This window comes from Heloderma suspectum, chromosome 1 (genome assembly GCF_057233095.1).
Source record: "Heloderma suspectum isolate Gila_16-S chromosome 1, 16-S_ref, whole genome shotgun sequence".
Lineage (NCBI taxonomy): Eukaryota > Metazoa > Chordata > Lepidosauria > Squamata > Helodermatidae > Heloderma > Heloderma suspectum.
Genome location: NC_139458.1, coordinates 111,450,103 through 111,474,868, shown reverse-complemented (window position 1 = coordinate 111,474,868; position 24,766 = coordinate 111,450,103). Strand labels below are relative to the sequence as shown.

The following is a 24,766-nucleotide window of genomic DNA, read 5'->3' as shown; positions in this document are numbered from 1 at the left end:
GTCTACACGCCAGGCCGATCTCCCTATGAAGGGCATTCCACAGATAGGGGTCCACTACAGAGAAGGCTCTTTCCCTGCTATCCACTTCTTGCACCATTGTGGGTGGTGGAACCCACAGAAGAGCCTCTGAGAAAAGGGAGCAAAACACCAGAAAATCATCTTTCAGAAACTCACTCGCTAGGTAGCCCTTACCCACTAACTGTAGGAATACACAGAGGTAGGTATCCACTGAAGCATAGCTGTAAATCTACTGGCTGTGAGTAGTAACACGACGAAAGTGATAGCAAAACATTCATACCTGTATGGCAAGGAACTAGTGCATTTACATAAAATGAGGCTATAAGTCTGAGTTACTGTGGCATGGCTGAAATAAAACTCCAATACCATCTAGCAGTATTTTCAACAAGGCTTTTCACTTTGGTTCACTGCACAAGTATTCATCATAGGCATTTACTCCTGTACTAATTGTTTCATGTACTAATTGTCCTGCTAAACTTTCACAAGCAGGTGACAGCAAAGGCAACAATTTGTATCTCTCATTGAACTTTGAGAGGAGGTGTCCTTCAATATGGATGAGTTCTTCTGAGTGGCAGGGCTGTGTTACTAGTTAATTCCCTATGGAAAGCCTAATTTCTCTCTCTTCAAGTGGGCCCCTTTAACACAAATTGCAGCACAAGTATGTGTTGGATCACAGATGTGTAGATCAGGCTGTAAAAAAGTAATGTGTGAAGCAGAGTTTAATATCCTTTCCACAGATCAACATGACACATCAAGTTATTTGAACATTCTTAGTGATGGGAGAAGAGACTGCTTTTTAAAAATCTCTTATGCCACCTACTGGTGAACATTAACTTCTGATATGATAAGTTTTGTTTAGATTCCCCCCCGCCCCTTATTTCAGAAGAGCAGAGTAGGTTTTGAATGTTTCAGAATCCAAATTTCAGTTGAAATGAAGAACTTTGAATCTGTTTTAAATATAAAATGGCAATACAATATACCAGTAATGGCATTATAATGTGCAATAGCTTCATCTGTCAAAGGGCAGAATCCAGTAAGGATTATGCTAGGCATTAACAAAAAGTAGCTAAATGGCATCCCTACTGGCAGAACAACTGTGGTCAAATTGTGGAGAAGGTGATATTTCAGAGCACACCACAGCCCATGAGAAGTGCAAAACAAACCATGAGTTCTGTACTGTAATATCCACATTCAGGATGAGCAAAGGCACATTATATGTGAAAACTCCTGTGCTGACAAATATTCCCATAGAAGTGAACAATTATCTTACTGAACAATACATCCATTAGAGATGAAACAATCTTGAGAAAACATCAATCACTTTGAACTAGCAGGAGCCCAATCATGGTTTTGTGGGGAAGCTACAATTGAATTCATTTGAGGCATTTTAACTAGTCAAGTACAGGCCCTTTCCCCTTTGTCTATGCAGTTCCTCCTCTGGCTGTCACAAGTAGCCCATCACGTGCACACCTAGCCATGGAGGAGTTGGTTTTCCACTGCATGAGTTGTGGTGTGTGCAAATATCAATGAACACGTATAGCAATGTGGGTTTGCAAGTGTACACACACACACTAGAGCCACCTAAGATATCACCATAAAGCAGCAGCTTCCACACAGCTATTAACCTAGAAACCAATATATTATATTACCCATCCTTTTAAAGGTAATACTTAAGAATATCAAAACAAGTTTCAATTTCATTATAAACCATTTAAAGTTATTTATCGCTTTATATTGAAGCTTGTCAGTTTAGTCTCACATCACCTCTAGAGGCTTCCCTGTAACCTGCAGGGTTCTAAACACTACATGATGAATGCTGTCAAAGATCTGAACAATAACAGTATGTTACTAATGATCTTATTATTTGCTTAGTGGATATCATTAAGCAAGGCTTCAACTCAGACTGGCAGAGCCCAGAAAACTGGAGGCATTGGCCTGTTGGTTTGTCAACTGTTCGAAGTAAGGGCTGGAAACGGGACTATAGCTGGTTAAAGGATTTGTGGTGGGATTTAAAGCAGGGGTCAACCTGCAGCAGTCTCCCTGTGTCTGAATACGTATGTAACATCATCCAGCAAGGATTCATCTTCTATTTAGTTTTCACAAGCAAAAATGGACCAAAGTTCAGATTGTCAGTGGTCACCCTACAGGCCTCTAAGCAGCATTTTTGCATAAGTGTGCAAAATACTGACTTATTCAGACAGAATAAGATTATGACTGACCCTGTTTAAACTTACAGTCCCTAAATATGAGTATGTCTCTGCAAAGTATATGACAGAGCACATTGCACATAGGAGGGCCCATCAAAGGATGCAGGGACTTACAAGGCCATTTTACTTGTAAGCATCCAACCACATGGCATTTTGTAGAAAGTAGCAGGAAAGAAGAATCTTTAATTAAAAATAACTCCTGTGTTATTTTTAATTATCTATGCTGTAGTACCTCTACTTCTGGCACCAGTTGAAGGCTACTTTCTCCCCTCCAGCTTCATTCACCTTGGTTCCTCCGTGTCATCCTCTAGCTTAAGTCTGTGGAAGCACTCACTGTACCCTCTTTAAATCACTGGATTTAGTTTGTTACACCTTTCCTGTTGAGTCCATGGTACATTAGAATGGGGTACAATCTGTTGGTGGCTGTAGAGTCAGCATTGTATTGCAAAGTATTCCTCCATAGTGCTGTTAAAAAATCTGGCCCAGGGCTGGATCCTACCCTCCAGAAACTAAAAGAATACACACTATAACGAGTGCAGGCATATGTTCCTTTTTGGTACATAGTATAGTCACCTCTCTTAATTTATTCTATTCAGAGCTCCATGGATTGATGCATCATTGTTTCTAACATGTTCAAGAATTATTTTGATTACTGTAGTTACTAAGATAAGCACATTCATTTGAAGCTTTATCATATGGTGACTCACCTTTCATTTCCCAAGACTAGCAGATTCCAGTGGGAAGAAAACTCCTGTGTGATGACTTGTCATACTTTTGAATGGGTTGTTACTAGGCCTGAAACAATCCTGAGGGAAATTGTGGTTGAGTCACCTTGTTAATTTGAAGTACTTACAATCACCTGAGAGTTGTCAGATGGTTCCCTCTTAGTCTAAAAAGATTTCAGGTAACAAAGCCACAGAAAGTTGCTAAGATTCACCAGAAATCATACTATAATTTGCAGGTATCAAGACATATTACTAAGACGACTTGCATCTTTCCAGGAAGGAAGTTTTGATATTTTGAGAGAAATGAAGCAAGCGTGTTTGCCACAAAGGGGGGGGGGGTATCTCCTTTGTTTGAGTTCCCCAGTGAATAAAGATTTTTATTAGCTGTCATATTTCTACCTTATGAATTTGGCATAAGAACAGCCTTTTCACTGAGCAGCATTCATTGCCATTTTTGCTTTAATGATAACTTGGCTACTGATCCCAGAATAGAAAACCTTAATCAAATAAAATATTACTGTGCTTACGCATTTGTACTATTTTACAAGGCAGAAGCGTCACATGTATGCATCCTTTGAAATCATTACAAAAGCTATTCCTTGAGTGCAAACTATTATGTCAGACAGAACCTTGGCTCTGCAAACTTCATAGCTTGCAACAGGGACAGGTGTGCAAAATATTCTAAGTCTACAGCACACAGATTATGTTGGACACAGTCTTTATTCTGTTTTGTTTTAATTTCTTTTTAGATTTTGAATGGTGGAACTCCAGACATTCCTCCTGCCAGTTTACTATCTGGCCAGATCCAAGACAATCCAGGCTACCCATATTCTGACAACTCCTCCATTCTTGGTAAGCAACCCTACAGAAAGTAGCACAGGCAGAGAAGTGTGAAAGGGATAAGGACATGGGGAATAGTAACTGGGTGGTACAGATCTTTAGGTCTGGGTCCTATTGTAGGACAGTCAGGAGTGCAGTTATAAGAAAAAGTCCCTTTAATGTAAATATTGGGCGAGTTCACATGGCACAATAAGCCACAGTCGGTTGGTTGCTCACTAACCCACATTACTCTCAACAGAAGATCAGGGGCTTTGCAGCTTGCTGTGGTTTGTTTCCCCCTTAGTTCTCCCAGCATGTACCCCACAGGCCTTTACAGCACAACCCCTCTCATATCCTCTTTCCTATGAAGGGAAACTTTTCTTGCTTCCTACCCCGCTCCCATCGCTAGCCCTTTTCTACACTTTTTTTTCCCCCATTCGCAACCTTTTTTCCCCCAGTGCTTTGGAAGTACACAAATTGGTTGGGTTTTTTAAATTGTTTTCTGTTGGAGCTGCAAAAAGGGGGTGGGTGGCCTGTCTTTAAACATATCGCTGGAGAATCAGGGACATCTGGAATGGAAAGGGGATGCTGAAGTGTCAGTACAACAGTTCAGAATTTGAGGATCACCTTGTGAAGGGGGCGAGCTGGACCCCTTTTGCCATGATGCTACAGATGGGTGCCACAACCCTGGCCCTCATTGACAGCTGCAACCTAGACAGCATCAACAATCTTAAGGCAGAAGGGGAACTGTATGTTGGGCACCCTGAAAAATGGGTGCAGGGGACTAGATAAAACCTATCTGCAACTGCAACCCTGTATGTTTGCTAAGTGCAACATGCAGGGTTCTAGTCTGGGCAAGCCAGTTTTCTTCGTTAACCTGCTGTTGTGCAAGTGCAAAACAGCGATAAACCAAAGATAATTTTTTTTAAAGTAGGGGGACATTAGTACATATTCTCTGGGCCTGAGGAAATGTGAAAAAATTCCCAGCCCTGTTTTTGCACAAAAACGGGGCTGGGATTTTTTTTAAAAAGGCTCCAGCTGCAGTCATGGTTGCAGCTGGGACATGGGACTTGGCAGCAGACAATACGAGTTCTGTCTCCACATCTCTTGGGATGCCAGGCAGAGCTGGCTGGAAGAGCGAGGGGAAGGGTGGGGGGACAGTCAACACACTGTGGGTGGTGTGCCCAATCATCTGTCAGGCGCACCAACCACACACTGGGGGTTGTTTGCAAAATAACCCCCAGTGTGTGGCTAGTCACCCATTGTGGATTAGTGTGTTGTGCAAAAATGTCCATTGTGTGGGCTTGTATTTCATGACAAGACACCATGAAAACAAGCTACCCTGAACAACCCAACAACAAGCCATGGATTCTCAGGGTGGCTTGTGCGTGATTAACAAACCATGCTAAAGAAACTGCACTGGGTTCAGACATCACGAGGCACTCTAAAGTAAACTGTATTAGCCATGGCGAACTTCACCCTTCAGGGTTCTAAAGTTGAGCTAATTTCCCACACCCTATGCAGAATAAGTTTTATTGATTATGAATTATTGTTTTAACGTTTTGTGTTACGTATTTTATCCCGTATTTTCTGCTTCCAGTGGCCATTGTTATATTAATGGCTGTAACAATAAAAAGTGTATTCATTCATATAGTCAGCTGTAAGAATAAGGGGAGCAGTAATAATTTCAGTTTCTTAGCTTGCAACTGTTTGTTTCTTTCAGCCATTGTCTTAAATATACTGTTCAAAGTAATATTAATGCAGTTCTCTTTCCAATCTACTGTTGCTTTACATTTTTTGTTCTCTTCCCAGGGGAAAACTCACATATAGGCATTGATATGATAGAGAACGACCAAGGATCCAGCAGCCCCAGCAACGATGAGGCAGCAATGGCAGTTATTATGAGCCTTTTGGAAGCTGATGCAGGTCTTGGGGGCCCGGTTGATTTTAGTGACTTACCATGGCCCTTGTAAATGCTACCTAATAGCTTTGACATCTGGATATTTCAAAGTGCATTATTGGTGGAGTTCTCCAATCTGTGAAGCTTGTTGAATTGCTTTGATGTTTTAATTTCATAAGCCATATCAAGAGAACAGTCATCCTTCTCCCATGTGTAATTTCAGACCAAGTGGAGATCAACCTGCTACAGTGTTCCTATATCATTGATTTGGTTAGCCTGTATAGCTTGCATTAACTGTATATTTTGGATTCTGTTCTTGTGTTGACTTTTTTTTTTTTTTTAAGATCACTGTGCAAACTAAGTACTGGCATCACTGGTAGCTTTTATATGCAAATGGTCATTTCAGCTGTATGGTGTGTTTTTACACTACAGAAAAAGGTCCCCCATGTGGATAATGGATATTTCTTATACTAATGTATCAGAACTGTTTCTTGTAAGATCCTTTACTATAAATATTGTTGAAGTGTAATGTATTAGACAGTTAAATATTTTTAAAATAAAATGTTTTCGCTTGTTCTAAATTGCGTATACTTGGATTGTAAAATATACTTCCTCATGACATGCATAATTATGTTATTAAGAGGAACAGCAAGCACTGGCCATTCTGAGCAACTAATCAGTCTTACCAGGGCAAACCAGTATTCTTGCTGGAACCTGGCAATGATGTGGGACTGGAGCAACTTTTCAAGACAGAAGAACCAGCAACCCCTACAAGGTGCTTCTTCAGTAAAGCATCTAGAAGATTCCAGCTTAGCTTCTGAAGCAGAGAAAGAGCTGTGGTGCATAGGAGATATTCAAGTGACAAAAGTTGTCAGTTAAGGCAAGCAGGCTTATTAGGGATAAGGTAACGTAACAGCCACATTTTTAAAAACCTAAGGTACAGTCTTTGTTACTGCTTTCCCTCACTGCATGCTCCTCGCTTTCCAGTTTTCCTAGACTAATAGCACTGTCTCCACCCAGTTTCTAGTCCACCACTGGGAAAGCAAAGGGGGGGATGAGTTATCCTTCTTGAATTCCTGAAGTCATATAGTTTTGTGATTGTGCATTAAAGCATCAGAGGGAAACCAGGTGCTTACCTGAGAAGTTATGGCAGAACACAAGTTCTGCTGGTATGATCCTTCCTGTTCTACTTTCATTTATGCATCTGCTCTGGAGTAGGCTCAGTGCTTTGGTCTAGATACCACAGCAACAAATAATCTAAGCAAAAACAGCATTAAGCACTGCTTCATTTTCCCATCAAGGGATATCAGTTGCTTGGAAGGAAAAAGCTTATCTTGCCATCTGAGCATTCCAATAGGAAAAATATGTAACTCCAGCAGCCTCCACATAGTTGACACAAACTCAGTTTGCAGATACTTGTTACCATTTGTTACATTGATAAGCATTTTCACATTCACAAGCCTCTTCTCCCAGAGGATAGTCTCCTGGCAGCTGTACCCAGAAACAAAATAGTAGTATAGAACAGGCTTGAAAGCTGCCTTTCCCTTCCTCCTTTCCAGAAACTCCAAATGACAGCTGTGAAGCAGTGTAATGCATCCACATTTACAGCACGTTATCCAGGTTAGTAGATTAGTATATTGAAGTAAAGGAGGAAAGCAGAGGAGCATGGAATATGCTCTGAAAGAGGTGGGTGTGTGACTAAATGATGAGCAAGGCATCATGGGCTCAAAGGAAGACTGGATCAGCTGGAAGGGAGATGAGAATGTAGGTTTAAGAAATGGGGTAGTATTGCATTATTAAATATGTGACAGTATCACAGTATTGTATGACTGAAGTGTATATAGCCTCCTTCACCACGCACTCTTGAGTAGTTTAGCACCTTGGCAAGCTGAAGCCTGAGAACTGGCTAAACTCTGCTGGGTCACTTACCCTCACTATGGACAATAAGTGTTTGCTGGACTGGTCTTATTTTATTCAGTTGCATATAAGATTTTAGTACTGCAAATTTTGTATCTGAGTACTGCAACTTATTTTTAGCAAAACAGGAAACTGCTTTATACCAGGCCAGGCCATCTGTTCATCTAGCCCAGTACTGTCTACTCTGGGGATCTCTCGAGTGTCAGGCAGGATGTTAAATATGGGGGGGGGGGGCACAGACCCACTACGTCTTATATCAACTGTGGAAAACAGGAGGTGAGAATCGGGCTTGAATTCTTTTGTTAATATTCTAGTGAGCATGTGAAAAGAATGTACAATAAATTAGTTTCACAGCTAATATTAAAATAATGGAAATTTTTATTTGAATGAAAAACTTGAGTTTACAATCAGTTAATAAGTGAAGAGTGAACAATTTGCATTTTCCTGTTCCATGACACATATGAAAAAAACTCTCAGTAAATAAATATTTCTGTGAACAGAGTTAAGGTAAGGCAATTTTTTTAAAGATAAAGCCTATATCAGTTTTTCTTGACCCTTGAACATGGCTCACATCGAACATGAAAAAGACCTCACTGGATAAATCTGGAAAAGCAGGCCATTGGATCACAACCCAGAAGCCCTGTGGCAAGAATCTTGTGCTCATCCATAAGAGAACAAAGTTAGGTAGGCTCATCATCTCTGTTCAGAACAAACTATTTACATTTAGCTGAATAGTAAGCCTCCAAAAGAAGCACTCTGTTGACTCAACATTGTGCATCAGGACTATAAAAATGGCTTTGATAATTCTGTTTGTCCACAATTTGTAAAGTGCCACTATCAACTTTAAGTCTGCATTTTACCCACTGTGTACCAAAATACTGAATAAACCACACCCTCCAAATCCTGCTGTTTCTGACAGAGCCTTAGGATGAGGACAGTCCACCATACAACCAATACCACAAAACCTACTTACTGGTAAACAAATGCAGGTATGTAACTGAACCTCATGGTGTTACACATGTACTCCTACAAACCATAATCAGATCCCACTGGTCTTTTCTAAGTTCATACTGCAATATCCTAAAACATTTTATGTTCATTACACAATGGAGAGAAGCTGGAATTGCAGTGCAGTATGAGCTCGTTACAGCATCGTCATTTTTATAATAGCATGCTTTTCTTTAACCAAGAGTTTGGATCAGAGTGGCAAGTTCTGTCCCTCAGTATCCACATCACTGTTGCTGGGCTGAGGATGAATGGGCAGGATATCCAGCTCATCTACCTGGGGAGTGGGATGCATCACCACTAGCTGGTCCTGGGGAATGTCTGCAGCAGCTGCTGCCAGGTTGGTAATAGATTTACTTTTTACGCACTGGAAGTCAACATGCCGACTTTTGCCTTCCTCCTTCTCCCATGACATCCGTATGAAAGGTCTTTGGACATAATTATAGATTACCTCTGGCCTTCCACCAGGCCGCTTCTTAACTTTTTCCTTGTATGTGGGATAACCTAAAATATTAAAGACAAGATTTTCTTATACATTTCAGTTCAAAGTACTTCACCCTCAGGGCATTTAAGACAGAATGCAATATTTTTTGTGATGAGCCATTAGGCAGGGTAGTTTTAGCAGTATTTGCATGCAAGGTTCTCCTCCTCTTCCCTACATTCACTGAAGAGATCACGGACACTCTACCTTCAAGCAACGTCTTTTTGCTGCATGCAATTAAATCCACATCGAATGCGACTTTGCCACATGTGATTAGATTGGAAGGATCCTAAACTAAAACAAGCTAACACACCACAAAAGATGCAATGTTCAACCATTAATACATTCTATGTTGAAATTTCAAGCTATCTTGAACAGCTTAGGGATTTTATTATATTAAGCGGTATAGAAGTATCACAAGTAAATGAATAAGGTAAGTAAGTTTTAGTGTCAAGGTAAGCCACAACAAGCTGGTATTTTTGCAGAAAGATTTACCCATATAAAAATGGATCAGGATCATGGAAAGGCCAACACTATCAGTTATCAACTGAGTAGCAGGTTGAGGCTAGTCTCTTTTTTTACTCACCTTCTGGTACTCAACCCCCTCTTATACTACTTGTGTAAAAGCAGAAGTGTGCACACATTGATGTTTATTGTGGATTTAGCTTAGAAAGCAATTCCAAGACCTCTTACCTTCTATACCTAATCGAATCTTCTTAAGACCTCTTTCCTTCAAGACTGATTTCGCCACATCTCTATTTTCAATGTACTTGAAGAACCTATATAATTTTGTGCTATAAATAACTGAGGAAAAAACATTTCATGGGTGAATAAGCTGTAGTGTTTATTCCTGGTTCCATAATGAAGGTGGACAAACAATTAATGCATTCTGTACCAGTGTTAAAATGCCTGCAATTTTACTTAAAATATTATTTATACCTCCTTTGCCATGCAAATAGCCACCCCATTCAGCAGTTATTGCCTGAACCTGTGGAGGAAGGAGCAGGGCCACACAAGCAAGCCTGCCTCCCCTGTCCCCCATCCCCTCCACCTCCCTGAGCCTGCTCCACCTCCCCCACATTGAGCAGTAAGGTGGATTCTTTGTGCATTCAACTGAATGTGTTTAGAATTCTCCCGGCCATCAGGAACCTTGCACTATCAGGGTTCCTGTTTGCACTGAGGTTCTAAGTGCATTCGAACACACCTAGAATTGCACTTCAGGCCTTCTGCTCAACACAGGGAGGTTGGGGGTAGAGCCAGAGCAAGATGCTGGAAGCGGGGTTATCATGCATGGCCCTGCTCCTCCATAGCTTCAGGCAATAATGCCTGAAATAGGGCTAAAGACTCACATATGAGTAATCTTTGCATTCTGAAAAGCTTCCCTATTGATTAATTTTATGGCCCTTATATACTGTTCTTTTTCCAGCCTTATTTCTCTTTAAGGGTCTATAATGTATCAAGCCCTAACAGTTTTTGGTGACTGGGTATAGCAAAATACTTTAATTCAATACGAGATAATCAATTGCATAGAATATGGAATGAGTTCTTGGTGTTTCCTTTCTTCACTATTCAATACGTCATAAATTAACACTTTCTATAATGAACAATTTTCACAGCTGGTTTACTAAACTTACTGAAATTTGCTGTGATTTACATCCAGCCTTTGCTGATGGAATTTAGACAAATACTGATTAAGGAAGCAATCCTATGGCCACTAGTCAGCTGCTAGACAGCCAGAGGATAGGTTGGTTTCCAGGAACCAACCTCGGAGACCACGCTCCGAGGTCAGTTCCCTGAGAATCGACCTTCCCCCCTTCCCACACTGACTCTTGGAACAGCCCTGCGCTCAGAAGAGGAGTGCGGAGCAGGAAAAATGGGGCTTTCCTGGGGGTGTTCCGGGGCGGGGAAGACAGAAATGCCGGTACGACACATCTTATGTGTCCTCCAGCAGCCACCTCCCACGCTCCACCTTCCCATGGCTAGACAGCCGAAATCAGCTGTCTAGCCACAAATGCAGGGCGGCTGAAGCACAGAGGGGACAATCCCCTCCATGCTTCTGCTCTGCATTGAATAGGCAGCTGCCTCTAAGTTTGGAGGCAGCTGCCTATCCCCATAGGATTGTGCCCTAAAGGACTTAAATATAAGAGTGAAAAGGAACACAGAAAGTGTTATATAAGCCCAAAAATATTAGCTCAGAATTCCCCACACTGAAGATTAAATATACAGCAATATGCAAAAAATGTATGAGGTCTATCTACCTTTTATGAAAATATTTTCTCTTAGACATCACCATCACATGTTTTGCAGTGGTCTTTTAAAATTATTAAAACCATCAGAAGAGATGGTGGTCATGTCTTGGATAATCAACATTCAGACTCAAATTAAATTTCAAGTGAACCAGTTGACTTACTTTGCGAATATTCCTCCCCCATCTGTGGAGGGTACTCTTCATCCCAGTCAACCACATCATCATCAGTGAGTACCACAATATGGCATTCTCTTTCCCCACTTTGAGCACTGGCTACCATCAGTGGGAGTATCATTTCTTCAAGGTAAAATTCAAACTGTTTCCGAGCACCATCATTTGATAATTCATGCATAAGAGCACCTGAAACCAAAAGCACCCAAACCATTACTATTGAAAATTTTTTAGGGAAAACAGAGGGGAGAATATAAAAACAATCAGTACTACTTGTCTCAGTACAAATGGCAAGACCACTACTGTTTGGATAGGAAAGCCAAATGGCATGGTTTTTATGGGTGGAGGGCATTCATTAGGAATGTTTAAATACAGGATACCTTTGCTCATAGACTGATTTCCCATTAGGCCCCTCCCCCTCAGTTCCATGATTTTAAGTAAATATCTGTAAGAAGATAATGTCAGGATAGATACAGAGAATCATTTGGAAATTCTGTATTATTCTTTTAAAGTTAGATGGTTCTATTGCTGCATAAATTTTGCTCTAGGAAAAAGTGAGTTTTGAAATGGCTGATATTCACAAGACTATTCATACTTTCTAAAAACATTAAATTAGAAAGCTAAATAAGAATGACTGAAACAAATAATGCAATGGAGAACAGCTTTTAACAGGCATAAATGCACATTACCAAAACTAAACATAACAACCCAATCCAAAATGTGTGTTATATAGATAAATCCAATTTCAACATTGTACTTACTGAGGTCTCTACATTTGATAGTACTATAATCAAAAGAAATACAGAGATAGTCACAAGCTTCTCTTAGTTCAGGAATAGATATTCCATCAGGACAACGTATCACCCCAGTCTTGTAGTAATCCTTAAACAAACAAAAAAGCAATATTACACAAACACTAGGAGAAAGCATCTAATGTCTTACTGAAAAGCTTTCAATTTTTCCAAGATGAGGCTGGACAGCCATTTCTTTCACGATGGTTTTTGGATTCCTGCATTGAGCAGGGGGTTGACTCAATGGTCTTGTAGGCCCCTTCCAACCCTACTATTCGATTCTATGATTCTCCAAATACTAAAATTTTGTTCTGTTGCCATAAAACTAGATTAGTACCATGCCTTCACATGGTACTGTCTTAACACTAATCCAAGTCAAAAGGGCAACCAGGAAAGTTAACTATAAGGAAGACTTCTATACAACATGGCATCAATTTACAACTAAGGGCACAATCCTATGCATGTTTAGACAGAAAAAAAGTCCTACAATTCCCAACATTCCCCAGCCAGCCATGCTAGCTGGGGAATGCTGAGAATTGTAGGACTTTTTTCTGTCTAAACATGTATAGGAATGCACCCTTATATGCCTAGGCAGAAGGAAACCTTAATACTACCATAGACTCACAGTCACTTATGGAAAGATTTATTAGGATAACAGGATATAGCAGGGGTGAATAAACAAATAGAATATATTGTATTGTAATATATGATATTAATGGCAGACTGTATTCAATGTATCCCATGAAATTTCATTGTGTATTGATGTTTTATTTGTAAAAAGTCAATTAAAAATACACACCTAGAACCCAAAGCTAATGCAGAATGTAGCAGAAAACAAAGGATTTTAAGACTGGAGCTGCAATGGATGCTGATTAGTTTCTGGTTGTAATTCAAAGTGTTTGTATTAACCCTAAAGCTTATGGCTTGTGCATCTTAGGAAATGCCTCTGTCCATAGAAGCCTACCTGGGCACGTGAGGTCAATTTGCCCATTAGAACACACCCAGATTCATCTGAAATTCAGAGGTATCATGGCAGATAAGCTGATGTGGAAAGAGTTCCCAGAAACAGAAAGTTTAAAAATTACTAGCCCGGAGCCAAAGTGCTCATCATTGGAAATGGACTGCAAGGCAGTACAGAGATTACAGTGTTTGGCACCAAAGCAGTTCTCACAGCACTTGAAATAAGTTATTTCAACTGCTGTACTGTTCTAAAAAAGGTTTATAATAAGCTTCCCTATAGAACCGTTTTCCCCCTATTTTTGGAGTCAACAAAACAGATCTAAAAACAGACGGTCTTTTATATCCCTTGATTTCAGTCTAAGCCTTTTGATTACGCAGCTGGAAACAAAACTGCATTGCAAAGGTTTTTCATATTACATTTATTCTTTCAAACAATGTCATTCAGTTTATGTAAGAATGAAACAGAGAGATGCCATGCACAATGAAACCCTGCCCTGCAGGAATCCTTAGCCTCAATTACAAACCTGTGTGGGACTGAATATAATAGGAGGAATGTTCAAGGTTTTTCTTAAGTCCACACAATCATTTTTTAAAAAAACAATCTATATATCTTAAATTATGAACATGGCAGGACGTAATGTGATCTCACCAGAATAGCACGAAACACAGTGGAGCCGATTCCTTCAGCCACTTCATACTCTCCTTTTTCATTGGGCCGTGTAAAGTTATGTTCTCTTCCTGATCCAAACATCCTATATATAAAAAAAGTTTGCTTAATATTCATTTCAGATATACAAAGTTCATCAATGTTCAAGTTAGCCAGATGAATCTTTAGAAAGAATGATAGAAAACTCAGAACTACAGGGGATCAGTAACTCTTGCATCTTTCCCTTAAGCATACATGCTATTTCGGTCTCATTACTTCAAGTAAGACCCCTTCATGGATCACTGCCTTGTTGTGGCGAAGGGGCTTGAGTAACTCAGTGATGCCATAAACTCTGCTGTGCAGGGCCACCCAAGATGGACAGGTCACGGTGGAGAGTTCTGACAAAATGTGGTCCAATGGAGAAGAAAATGGCGACCCACTCCAGTATTCTTGCCAAGAAAACCCCATGGAACGTATCACAAGGCTAAAAGAGATGACGCCGGAAGATGAGCAACTCAGGTCGGAAGGTGTCCAATATAACACTGGGGAAGAGCAGAGGGAATTTCCAAGTAGCGCCAGAAGGAGTGAAGAGGCTGGGCCAAAGCCGAAAGGACACTCAGCTGTGGATGTGTCTGGTGGTGAAAAGAAAGTCCGATGCTGTCAAGAACAATATTGTTTAGGAACCTGGAATGAATCAAGGTAAGCTGGAGGTGGTCAAACATGAGATGGCAAGATTGAACATCGACATCTTGGGAATCAGCGAACTAAAATGGACAAACATGGGCAAATTTAATTCAGGTGACCATTATATCCACTACTGTGGGCAAAAATCCCTTAGAAGAAATGGAGTAGCACTCATAGTCAACAAAAGGGTGGGAAAAGCAGTACTGGGGTACAATCTCAAAACCGACAGAATGATCTCAGTACGAATCCAAGGCAAACCATTCAACATCACAGTAATTCAAGTATATGCCCCAGCCACTGAGGCTGAAGAAGCTGAGGTTGATCGGTTCTATGAAGACCTACAACACCTTCTAGAACGAACACCAACAAAAGATGTCCTCTTCATCATAGGGGATTGGAATACTAAAGTAGGAAGTCAAGAAATCACCGGGATAACAGGCAAGCATGGCCTTGGTGTACAAAATGAAGCAGGACAAAGGCTAATAGAGTTTTGCCAAGAGAAGACGCTGATCATAGCAAACGCTCTTTTCCAATAGCACAAGAGGCGACTCTACACATGGACATCACCAGAGGGTCAATATCGAAATCAGATTGATTATGTTTTTTGCAGCCAAAGATGGAGAAGTCAGTAAAAACAAGACCTGGAGCTGACTGTGGCTCAGATCATGAGCTTCTTATTGCAAAATTTCGGCTTATATTGAAGAACATAGGGAAAACCACTAAACCATTCAGGTATGACCTAATCATAACCCTTATGAATATACAGTGGAGGTGAGGAACAGATTTCAGGGATTAGACCTGATAGACAGAGTGCCTGAGGAACTATGGACGGCGGCCTGTAACATTGTTCAGGAGGCAGCAACTCAACCCATCCCAAAGAAAAAGAAATGCAAGAAAGCAAAGTGGCTGTCTGATGAGGCTTTACAATTAGCTGAGGAAAGAACGGAAGCAAAAAGCAAAGGAGAAAGGGAAAGATATACCCACTGAATGCAGAGTTCCAGAGAATAGCAAGGAGAGACAAGAAGACCTTCCTTAATGAACAAAGCAAAGAAATCAAGGAAAACAATAGAATGGGAAAGACTAGAGATCTCTTCAAGAAAATCGGAGATATCAAGGGAACATTTTGTGCAAAGTCAGGCATGATAAAGGACAAAGAAGGCAGGGACCTAACAGAAGCAGATGAGATTAAGAAGAGGTGGAAAGAATACACAGAAGAACTATACAGGAAAGATCTGAATGTCCCTGATAGCCACGACAGTGCGGTCACTGAACCTGAGCCGGACATCCTTGAGAGTGGAGTCAAGTGGGCCTTAGGAAGCATTAGTAACAACAAAGCTAGCGGAGATGACAGTATTCCAGCTGAGCTAGTGCTGCACTCAATATGCCAACAAATTTGGAACACTAAGCAATGGCCACAAGACTGGAAAAGGTCAGTTTACATTCCAGTTCCAAAGAAGGGCAATGCCAAAGAGTGTTCAAACTACTGTACAATTGCGCTCATTTCACATGCCAGCAAGGTTATGCTCAAAATCCTACAAGCTAGGCTTCAGCAGTATGTGAACCGAGAACTACCGGAAGTACAAGCTGGGTTTCGAAGAGGCAGAGGAAATAGAGATCAAATTGCCAACATTCACTGGATCATGGAGAAAGCAAGAGAATTCCAGAAAAATGTCTATTTCTGCTTCATTGACTACGCTAAAGCCTTTGATTGTGTGGATCACAACAAACTCTGGCAAATTCTTAAAGAGATGGGAGTACCAGACCACCTTACCTGTCTCCTGAGAAACCTGTACGAGGGACAAGAAGCAACAGTAAGAACCGGACATGGAACAACCGATTGGTTCAAAATTGGGAAAGGAGTACGACAAGGCTGTATATTGTCGCCCTGCTTATTTAATTTATATGCAGAGTACATCATGAGAAATGCTGGGTTGGATGAATCACAGGTCAGAATTAAGATTGCCGGGAGAATTATCAACAACCTCAGATATGCAGACAATACCACCATCATGGCAAAAAGCGAAGAGGATCTAAAGAGCCTCTTGTTGAGGGTGAACGTGGGGAGTGCAAAAGCTGGTCTGAAACTCAACATTAAAAAAACTAAGATCATGTCATCTGGCCCCATCACTTCCTGGCATATAGAAGGGGAAGAAATGGAAGCAGTGACAGATTTTACTTTCTTGGGCTCCAACATCACCGCAGACTGTGACTGTAGCCATGAAATTAAAAGACGCTTGCTCCTTGGGAGGAAAGCTATGGCAAACCTAGACAGCATAGTAAGAAGCAGAGACATCACCTTGCCGACAAAGATTCGTATAATCAAAGCTATGGTTTTCCCAGTAGTAACGTATGGCTGTGAGAGCTGGACTATAAGGAAGGCTGGGTGCCGAAGAATTGATGCCTTCAAACTGTGGTGCTGGAGAAGACTCTTAGGAGTCCCCTGGACTGCAAGGAGGTCAAATCAGTCTATCCTAAAGGAAATCAACCCTGACTGCTCATTGGAAGGACAGATACTGAAGCTGAAGCTCAAATATTTTGGCCACCTAATGCGAAGAGAAAACTCCCTGGAAAAGACCCTGATGCTGGGCAAGTTTGAAGGCAAAAGGAGAAGGGGACGGCAGAGGATGAGATGGCTAGACAGCATCACCGATGCAATGAATATGAATTTTGCAAGTTTGAAGGCAAAAGGAGAAGGGGATGGCAGAGGATGAGATGGCTAGATAGCATCACCGATGCAATGAATGGAGGACAGGAAGGCCTGGCGTACTATGGTCCATGGGGTCACAAAGAGTTGGACACGACTTAACGACTGAACAACAACGACAACAATGTCTTTCAATCCATGTCAGGGATGAAGGGAATGCTCTCAGTTAAAAGAGCCATCTTCTAATGGGCAACAATCAATTCACAAAAGGCTTATTACCTCCCTTTCTTGGATGTGCTTAGTACCAACCTAGCTAAGCATTTCCACCAAAAGTTACCTTATACTGTCATCTCCTGGAATAGAAGGATGCTGTAAGCTGAGTATAACAGACCAGGTATGTCCCTAGTATAACACACTACCCAGAAATGAATCTGATACTTTACTGCAGAACAACACAATCACCGGTAATTTCACATGAGCAAAGGCATTCATCAGGAGATTACTCAACTATTGCATATGAGCTATATTTCTCTCCAGATGAACTGAGCCAAGGACAGACTTGTGTAAGGATAAAACTACTCAACAGCTAAGCTGCATTTCATAAGAGAAAGGGTAACAGAGCCCAACAAAGGCTAATTGCATCTGAAATGTTTGGTCAGGATCAATGTAGAACTAAAGTAAAAAATATGAAAGAAAACTGAAACATTTGTTCCTAACAGTAATTCTGAGAGCCCTCAGTTTATATGTATGCAATAAAAAGCAATGCCAACCTGCCCAACATCGTATTTGGCTGTGCAGTAAAAACAGAAGGATCTACAACAAATCGAGTGTTGTCCACTATAAGTGTTACTCTCTCAGAAGTTCTTATGTTTCGAGCTCCTTCTTTTGCATTCTCGTATACAAAAACCATTTCTCCAGTATTCTTGCAACTTCCATCTGAACTTGACTGGCTGTTGTTTCTACTGCTGTTCCCAAGACTACTACCATTCGGAGAGATTTTCTGAGGACGAGGGCTGCTTGGCCGAGATGAACTATGATCCTTCTCACGTTCTGCAATGGAAAGAAATAAAAAATATTTTAAAGTGCAGCTGCAGTATCAGAATATACACAATATCAGAGTACATAATCCCACAAAGGCAGATCTCATGGAGACCCAACAGACAGAGCTGTCACTGTATTAAGCGAAATGGATCTTAGGATTTTGGTATAGTGGCAGCAGAGTCTCAGTGTGTGACCTTGTGGTATGAAGCAAAAAAGGAAATCTTCGTCCAACTGGAAGTGGAAAGACACAATTGTTGCCACAGTGTAGGACTTCCTGAGTTGAGAAGTGGAGGTGGCTGATCCTCTCCTCGCCCCATGACTCACTGTTAGCTTATACAAGCTGGCCTTGCTGCTGGGACAGTCCCAATAGGCAGAGGCTAGCATGCACATAGTAGCTATAGAACATTGTGGGGGTGGTGGGGGGAGAGAAAAAGTGGCAGGGTGCCTTAGACCTACCACTATTGTTCTGCCAAGCTATGATCATCTCTACTCTTGGCAAAACTCTCTACTTCTCTGGGTTCTGCATTGTCTACACCACCAACCACCAAACAGGGTGAAATGTGAGCTCACTATTTAATTAGCTCACCACAGATTTAGCACACTACAACAAAACCTCTCAAAGTTGGTTCCAAAAGCATTCATTCTTAAAGATTTAAAAACACAGATACCACAGAATGTAACCTAATTGTCACTTTTGTAAAATTATGCTATCAAAAGTGTGTTCATTTAAAGTGTTTTGCAATAGTAGTTAATCTTTTGCAAGGGACATGTGCTACTTGATTTTAGTCTATTACTCTCCTTGTAAGCAATTGCTACCAGTCCATTTAAACTTCAAACAAGATTTTAGCACTTAAATTATGTTAAATGAATAAAATGAAATAAAAATGATTCAACAAAGGCAATGGCTATTGAACCATATCCTGGGTTAGAATTTCACTTTTGATCTGAGTGTCACACCTCTTCTCTACATATATTTACAGCACACACAGGATATTTCATACAGGCAAACTTCCATTTTACCTGTGACCCTGTCTCATATGTACTACAGTGTAGACTGTGCTCATCATATTAGGTAGACTATCAGTACTTAGGATTTCCCTGCAAGTGGGAACTCATCGCATAAAGTAGCAAATGCTACCAGGAAAGAACTACCATATTCTGTGAATGACACAGAGGATATGAAAAAATTTCTAGGATTGGAGACACCATAGACCCAAATAAAGCATACTCAAACAGAACATGTAGACAGAAAGTAGACATTTTCACACATGAGGCTTAAATAGCCTTTGAGCCTCTCTTGCATTATTTATGTTGACATCTGATCATTTGTGTGGAAGTAAAGTGGAAGATGGACATTTGTAATGCCAACGAGCATTCTGGCCAGTGTAGGCTTCACATTTCCATCACAAGCCTCATGTGTGAAGACAACCCTAGACTTAACCTAAAATAAAACAAACATTCCCTTATGTCTTTAGGAAATGTACCTACATGAAACTTAGCACTTCTATTGCTATCAAAAAGCACAAGATTAAAAAAATTATTTAGTCCTAGTTCTCTCATTACATACCTCCTTGATGTTGTCTTGTTGGTGAAGTAACATTTCTAATACATGGAGTGAGCTGTGACTCTAGTCTTTCATGGGAGGAGTCACGTGATCTATCGCTCGACCTACGTCTGTCTCGTGACCTCTCATGCCCACCACTAGCACCATGGAGGCTCATTTTGCTGCAATCTCCTTTAGTAAGACGAGATGAAGTACTAGAAAAACAGACACATATTTATGTTCAAGTCAAGTTCTGGTATTAAGATTTAAGAAACAGTCAATATACAGAAGTGCATGAATTAGTAACATGTTCATTTCCAGTTCTGTTTGTTGAAAGTATTTCCTAATCTCAGTAACGTTCATATATCAGCGTCTAGTTCTGAAGAGCTTAGAAAGAGGCACATTTCTTGTGGGAAAGTCTGTGTCCATATTGGCAGGATCGTTATGTTGCTAACCCCTATATTAAAGCTTGCTAGACCCTGTTTTATAGATAATCCTGCAAAATATTCATACTGTATTGTGGCACACTGAAGAGTGGAATCAAATATGTATTATGAATTAAGAAATATGTAAGAAATTGCCTTTGAAATGTGTATTCAAGTTCATGAAACATACTGAGTTAAATCCAAAGTTTAATATCACAGAGAAGAAATCTGAGATTAATAAGTATTCCTTTAAGTTATCCCTACCTCCACAAAAAGCCAGGCTTTCTACACAGTTTGGCAGATAAAGTACTGCAACACTGCTCTATTCAAAAACATAAAAACTCATTTAATTTCTCAAGCTAAATACAATTAAGAAGATTACATTATCAGCTTCTCAACATGAAAAAGAGAGATCCTTAATAACTGAAATGTTTATGATCTATGCTATAAAGTCACAATTGGCCTATCAAATTAAACTGAAGCTCAGTTAGAGAATGGTCAGAGCGGCTTTGTCCATCCAACAAAATACATTATGAGAAGTGGAACAGAAATGTCAATTGCCACTCAAGTTCCACAATCTCTTCCACATTCAAGCACTGAAGGAAGTCAAAAGAGCTCCCAGGACACATCCTTGTGCTAACCTCTGGCTCCATTCTCATTTGATGCAATTGTGACATCAGCTGTAAATCAAACAATCTCTTCCAGCTTATTTGCATGCTTGGAGCCTTGGACTATTTCAGGAAGCTTCAAATTTATGTGCCATAAACTGAAGTATTCACCTCTAAGCTAGCTTCTTCCTTTTGCAAAGATACTGTCTTAACGTCACAAAAAATTCATGGGGATGCTATAATACCCACACTAGTGGCATCCCCTGGCCCTTCCTCTAACCCCAACAAGTATGCCCCCCAAATATTCAAATCAGTTAGGTTAGTGACTCTCCATTTCCATGTTGTAGGAGGTTTGTGAAAAAGTCAGCACAATTTAGGGGCTAAAAGGCAAAATCACTTCTGGGAAAGCTAACAAGTTCAAGAAATGAGTTCCTATAATAAAATAGCTGGATACTGAAACAAGAAAAGGTGTTTAAAAGTTTTCTTTATATTTATAAGCACAACCTAAACAGTTCGAGATCATGGCTGGTTCACACAACATAAGCCGGAGTACAGGTGGACTGTGGGTTGTTGAATCGTGGATTGTTGCATTGTGTGAACCCAGCTGCACTAACATAAGAACATAAAAGAGCTGGATCAGACCAAGGGTCCGTCTAGTCCAGTATTCTGTTCACTCAGTGGCCAACCAGCCACCTATGGGAAGCCCACATACTGCCTCTGATACTGCATGTAGCATACAGCCATTAAGACTAGTTGCCATTGATAAGCTTACCTTCCATGAATTTGTCCAATCCCCTTTTAAAGCCATCCAAATTGGTGGCCATCACTACCACTTATGGAAGTGAATTCTATACACTGTGTAAATAAGTACTTCCTTTTATCTGTCCTGAATCTGTCCTGAATCAGCTTCATGGGATGACCTAGGGTTCTAATATTATGAGAGAGGGAGAAAAATGTCTCCCTATCCACTTCCTCCACACAATGCATAATTTTGTATATCGCTATCATGTCTCCCCTTGCTTGCCTTTTTTCCAAGCTAAACAATCCCAGCTGCTGTAACCTTTCCTCATAGGGGAGTTGCTCCAGCCCCTTGATCATTTTAGTTGACCTTTTCTGCACTTTTTCCAACTCTACAATATCCTTTTTCAGGTACGGTGACCAGAACTGCACACAGTATTCTAAGTGTGGTTGCACCGTAAATTTGTATAAAAGGAGTATGATCTTGGCAGTTTTATTTTCAATTCCTTTTCTAATTAACCGTAACATGGAATTTGCCTTTTTCACAGCTGCAGCACACTGACTTCACATTTTCATTGAGCTATCCACCACAAGCCCCAAATCTCTTTCTTGGGCAGTCACCACTAGCTCTAATCCCATCAGCTTATACTTGAAGTTGGGATTTTTGCCCCAATGTGCATCACTTTACACTTGCTTATATGGAACCGCATTTGCTATTTTGATGCCCATTCTCCCAGTTTGGAGAGATCCTTTTGGAGCTCCTTGCAATCCCATTTTATTTTAGCCACCCTAAATAATTTGGTGCTATCAGCATACATGGCCACCTCACTGCTCACTCATAATTCCAGATTTATGAATATGGTGAATTGCATTAGTCCCAATACAGATCCCTGTGGGACCCCACTCTTTACATTCCTCCATTGGGAGAATTCATCATAAGAACATAAGAAGAGCCATGCTGGATCAGACCAAGGGTCCACCTAGTCCAGCATTCTGTTCACACAGTGGCCAACCAGCTGTCGACCGGGAACCCACCATGTATTCCTACTCTTTGCTTTCTGTTCTTTAACCATAAGAGGACCTCTCTTCTTATTCCATGACTGATAAGTTTGCACAGGAGTCATTGGTGAGGGACTTCATCAAAAGCCTTTTAAAAGTTCAAGTAAACAACATCTTCTGGATCACATTTTTAATGACACTCTCAAAGAATTCTAATAAGCTTAGTGAGACAGGATTTACTTTTGTGGAAGCCACACTGATTCTTTTTCAGCAGGGCTTGTCCTTCTATATGCTTACTAATTTTACCTTTAAAATGCTTTCAACCAACTTACCTGGAACAGATGATAAGCTAACCAGCCTGCAATTTCCCAGATCCCTGCTAAATCCCTGTTAAAAATTGGTGTTACATTGGCCATTCTCCAGTCCTCAAGTATAGGAACTGATCTTAGGAACATGTTGCATATTTTTGTTAGAAGATCAGCATTTTCATATTGGAGTTCTTTATGAATTCTAAGATGGATACCACCTGGGCCCAGTGATTCATTAACTTTCAATTTGTCAATAAAGTTGGGAACTTCATCATTTGTCAACAATATTTGCCTCAGTTCCTCAGACTCCTTTCCTGAAAACATCCGTTCAGGCACAGGTACCTGTCCTATATCTTCTGAAGACAGATGAAAAGAATTCATTCCACTTCTCAGCAATCTCCTTTTCCTACTTTAGTATTCCTTTAACTCCATTATCATCCAGTGGTCTAACTGCATCCCTAGCTGGTTTCTTACTTCTGATATAGTTAAAGAATTCTTTATTGTTGGCCTTGATGTTGTTAGGAATATGCTCCTCAAAATAGCTAACTACAAAATACTTAACCACAAACAACCCCCAAAGACCACCCATGATTTATTGTTACGTTGTGAACTGTGGATTGTTGTTCGTTAACAAACCATAGTTTGTTAGCATGGCTGGGTTCATACAACACAGCAACCCAGGATTTGACAACAACCCATCATTCAACCCACACCCAACCCATACTATGGCTTATCATGTTGTATGAACCAGGTCATAATGTAAACGTTTGTATTATATTGAGGGCATCATGTTTAGGGATATTCATTGCTACAGTACTAGAATGACTGTCTAGAAACCCAAGACCTAGTTTTTGCAGCAGCTTAAGGAGTGGCCTCTCTCGCTCTCACTCCCAGCCTCAAGCTGTTTCGAAAAGTGCAATGGTGAGTGTGATGGAGGGGGTTAAAGGGGGAGAGAGAAGCAGATTACCTCAGAGCCCCAGGCAGCTGTCACTGACCTCTATTTTGAACAAGCTTTTGTACATCTGGACCATAGCTGTATTGTGCCATGCAATTTAATTTGTACTCTATTAAAAAGCTTTTCCATTAAAAGTAGAATGGGCTGGCTGGGTAAGAAAAAAAATCCACTGAATGCTCAACCTTTATAGCATTAATTTAGATATAAAAAGAGTAATGAAGACTAAAATCAAAATGGTTGCATGTGTACAAAAAGTGTAAAATGTATAAAACCATAAAATAAAATAATTTTTAATATTCTTTTGTACTTAGATGAGAATGTTATTCAAGAGAATGAAGCAAACTGAAGCTGCAGAAACTAGCAACGATAATATAAATAGATTAGTGGTCAGTACTGAGTTTTTCTTGCCATTTTCCAATACTAACTGCACAGTCCTATACATGTCTACTCAAATGTAAGTCCCACCGAATTCAATGGCAGTTACTTCCAGGTACATTGACTAGGATTGCAGCCTAAATTATGTCATGCAAACTACCTTCTTGGGATAACTGGATGGATTTATAACCATGCAGAAAACCAGGAATAAAATTGGACATAACACAGCTTGCAATTTTATAAGAACAGTACAAACTAAATTCTCAAACAACCTTCAAAAAATATATGGGAAACATACAAAGGTAGAACTAGTCATTCCATATCACAGATATCAGCAGTTATCTTGATTATAATTAGAACTGGTTCTTTTAAACTTTGGAGCAAACCAAACTGGAGCTCAAACCTGGATGCATAAGGATATTAAATGTGTGTAATCAACCTTCATGATTTAAATTTTTGAAGATCATGTCATATTTTTAAGACAGCTAATGGATCAAAACCACCAGTTAAGTACTTCCAAAAGTTTTTGAACTTAACACACACAAAAAATCCCCTTGT

At 40.3% G+C, this 24,766-nt stretch overlaps 2 protein-coding genes across 13 annotated transcripts in view; one reads left to right on the top strand and one right to left on the bottom strand.

The window, feature by feature from the left end:
• BMAL1 (basic helix-loop-helix ARNT like 1) overlaps nt 1-7,936 on the top strand; it is a 60,498-nt gene extending 52,562 nt beyond the window's left edge. For all 5 annotated transcript variants that reach the window (XM_084853692.1, XM_084853701.1, XM_084853708.1 and 2 more), the window contains 2 exons: nt 3,700-3,802; nt 5,582-7,936. In XM_084853692.1, coding sequence (XP_084709818.1) covers nt 3,700-3,802; nt 5,582-5,742 — 264 coding nt within the window. In that variant the 3' untranslated portion in view covers nt 5,743-7,936. The remainder of the gene's footprint in view (nt 1-3,699; nt 3,803-5,581) is intronic.
• Nucleotides 7,341-24,766, bottom strand: part of BTBD10 (BTB domain containing 10) — a 54,428-nt gene continuing 37,002 nt past the window's right edge. For all 8 annotated transcript variants that reach the window (XM_084853722.1, XM_084853762.1, XM_084853742.1 and 5 more), the window contains 7 exons: nt 19,825-20,015; nt 17,987-18,266; nt 13,892-13,994; nt 12,253-12,373; nt 11,483-11,680; nt 9,766-9,876; nt 7,341-9,095 (listed from right to left, as the gene is read on the bottom strand). In XM_084853722.1, the coding sequence (XP_084709848.1) occupies nt 8,785-9,095; nt 9,766-9,876; nt 11,483-11,680; nt 12,253-12,373; nt 13,892-13,994; nt 17,987-18,266; nt 19,825-20,015 (1,315 nt within the window). In that variant the 3' untranslated portion in view covers nt 7,341-8,784. The remainder of the gene's footprint in view (nt 9,096-9,765; nt 9,877-11,482; nt 11,681-12,252; nt 12,374-13,891; nt 13,995-17,986; nt 18,267-19,824; nt 20,016-24,766) is intronic.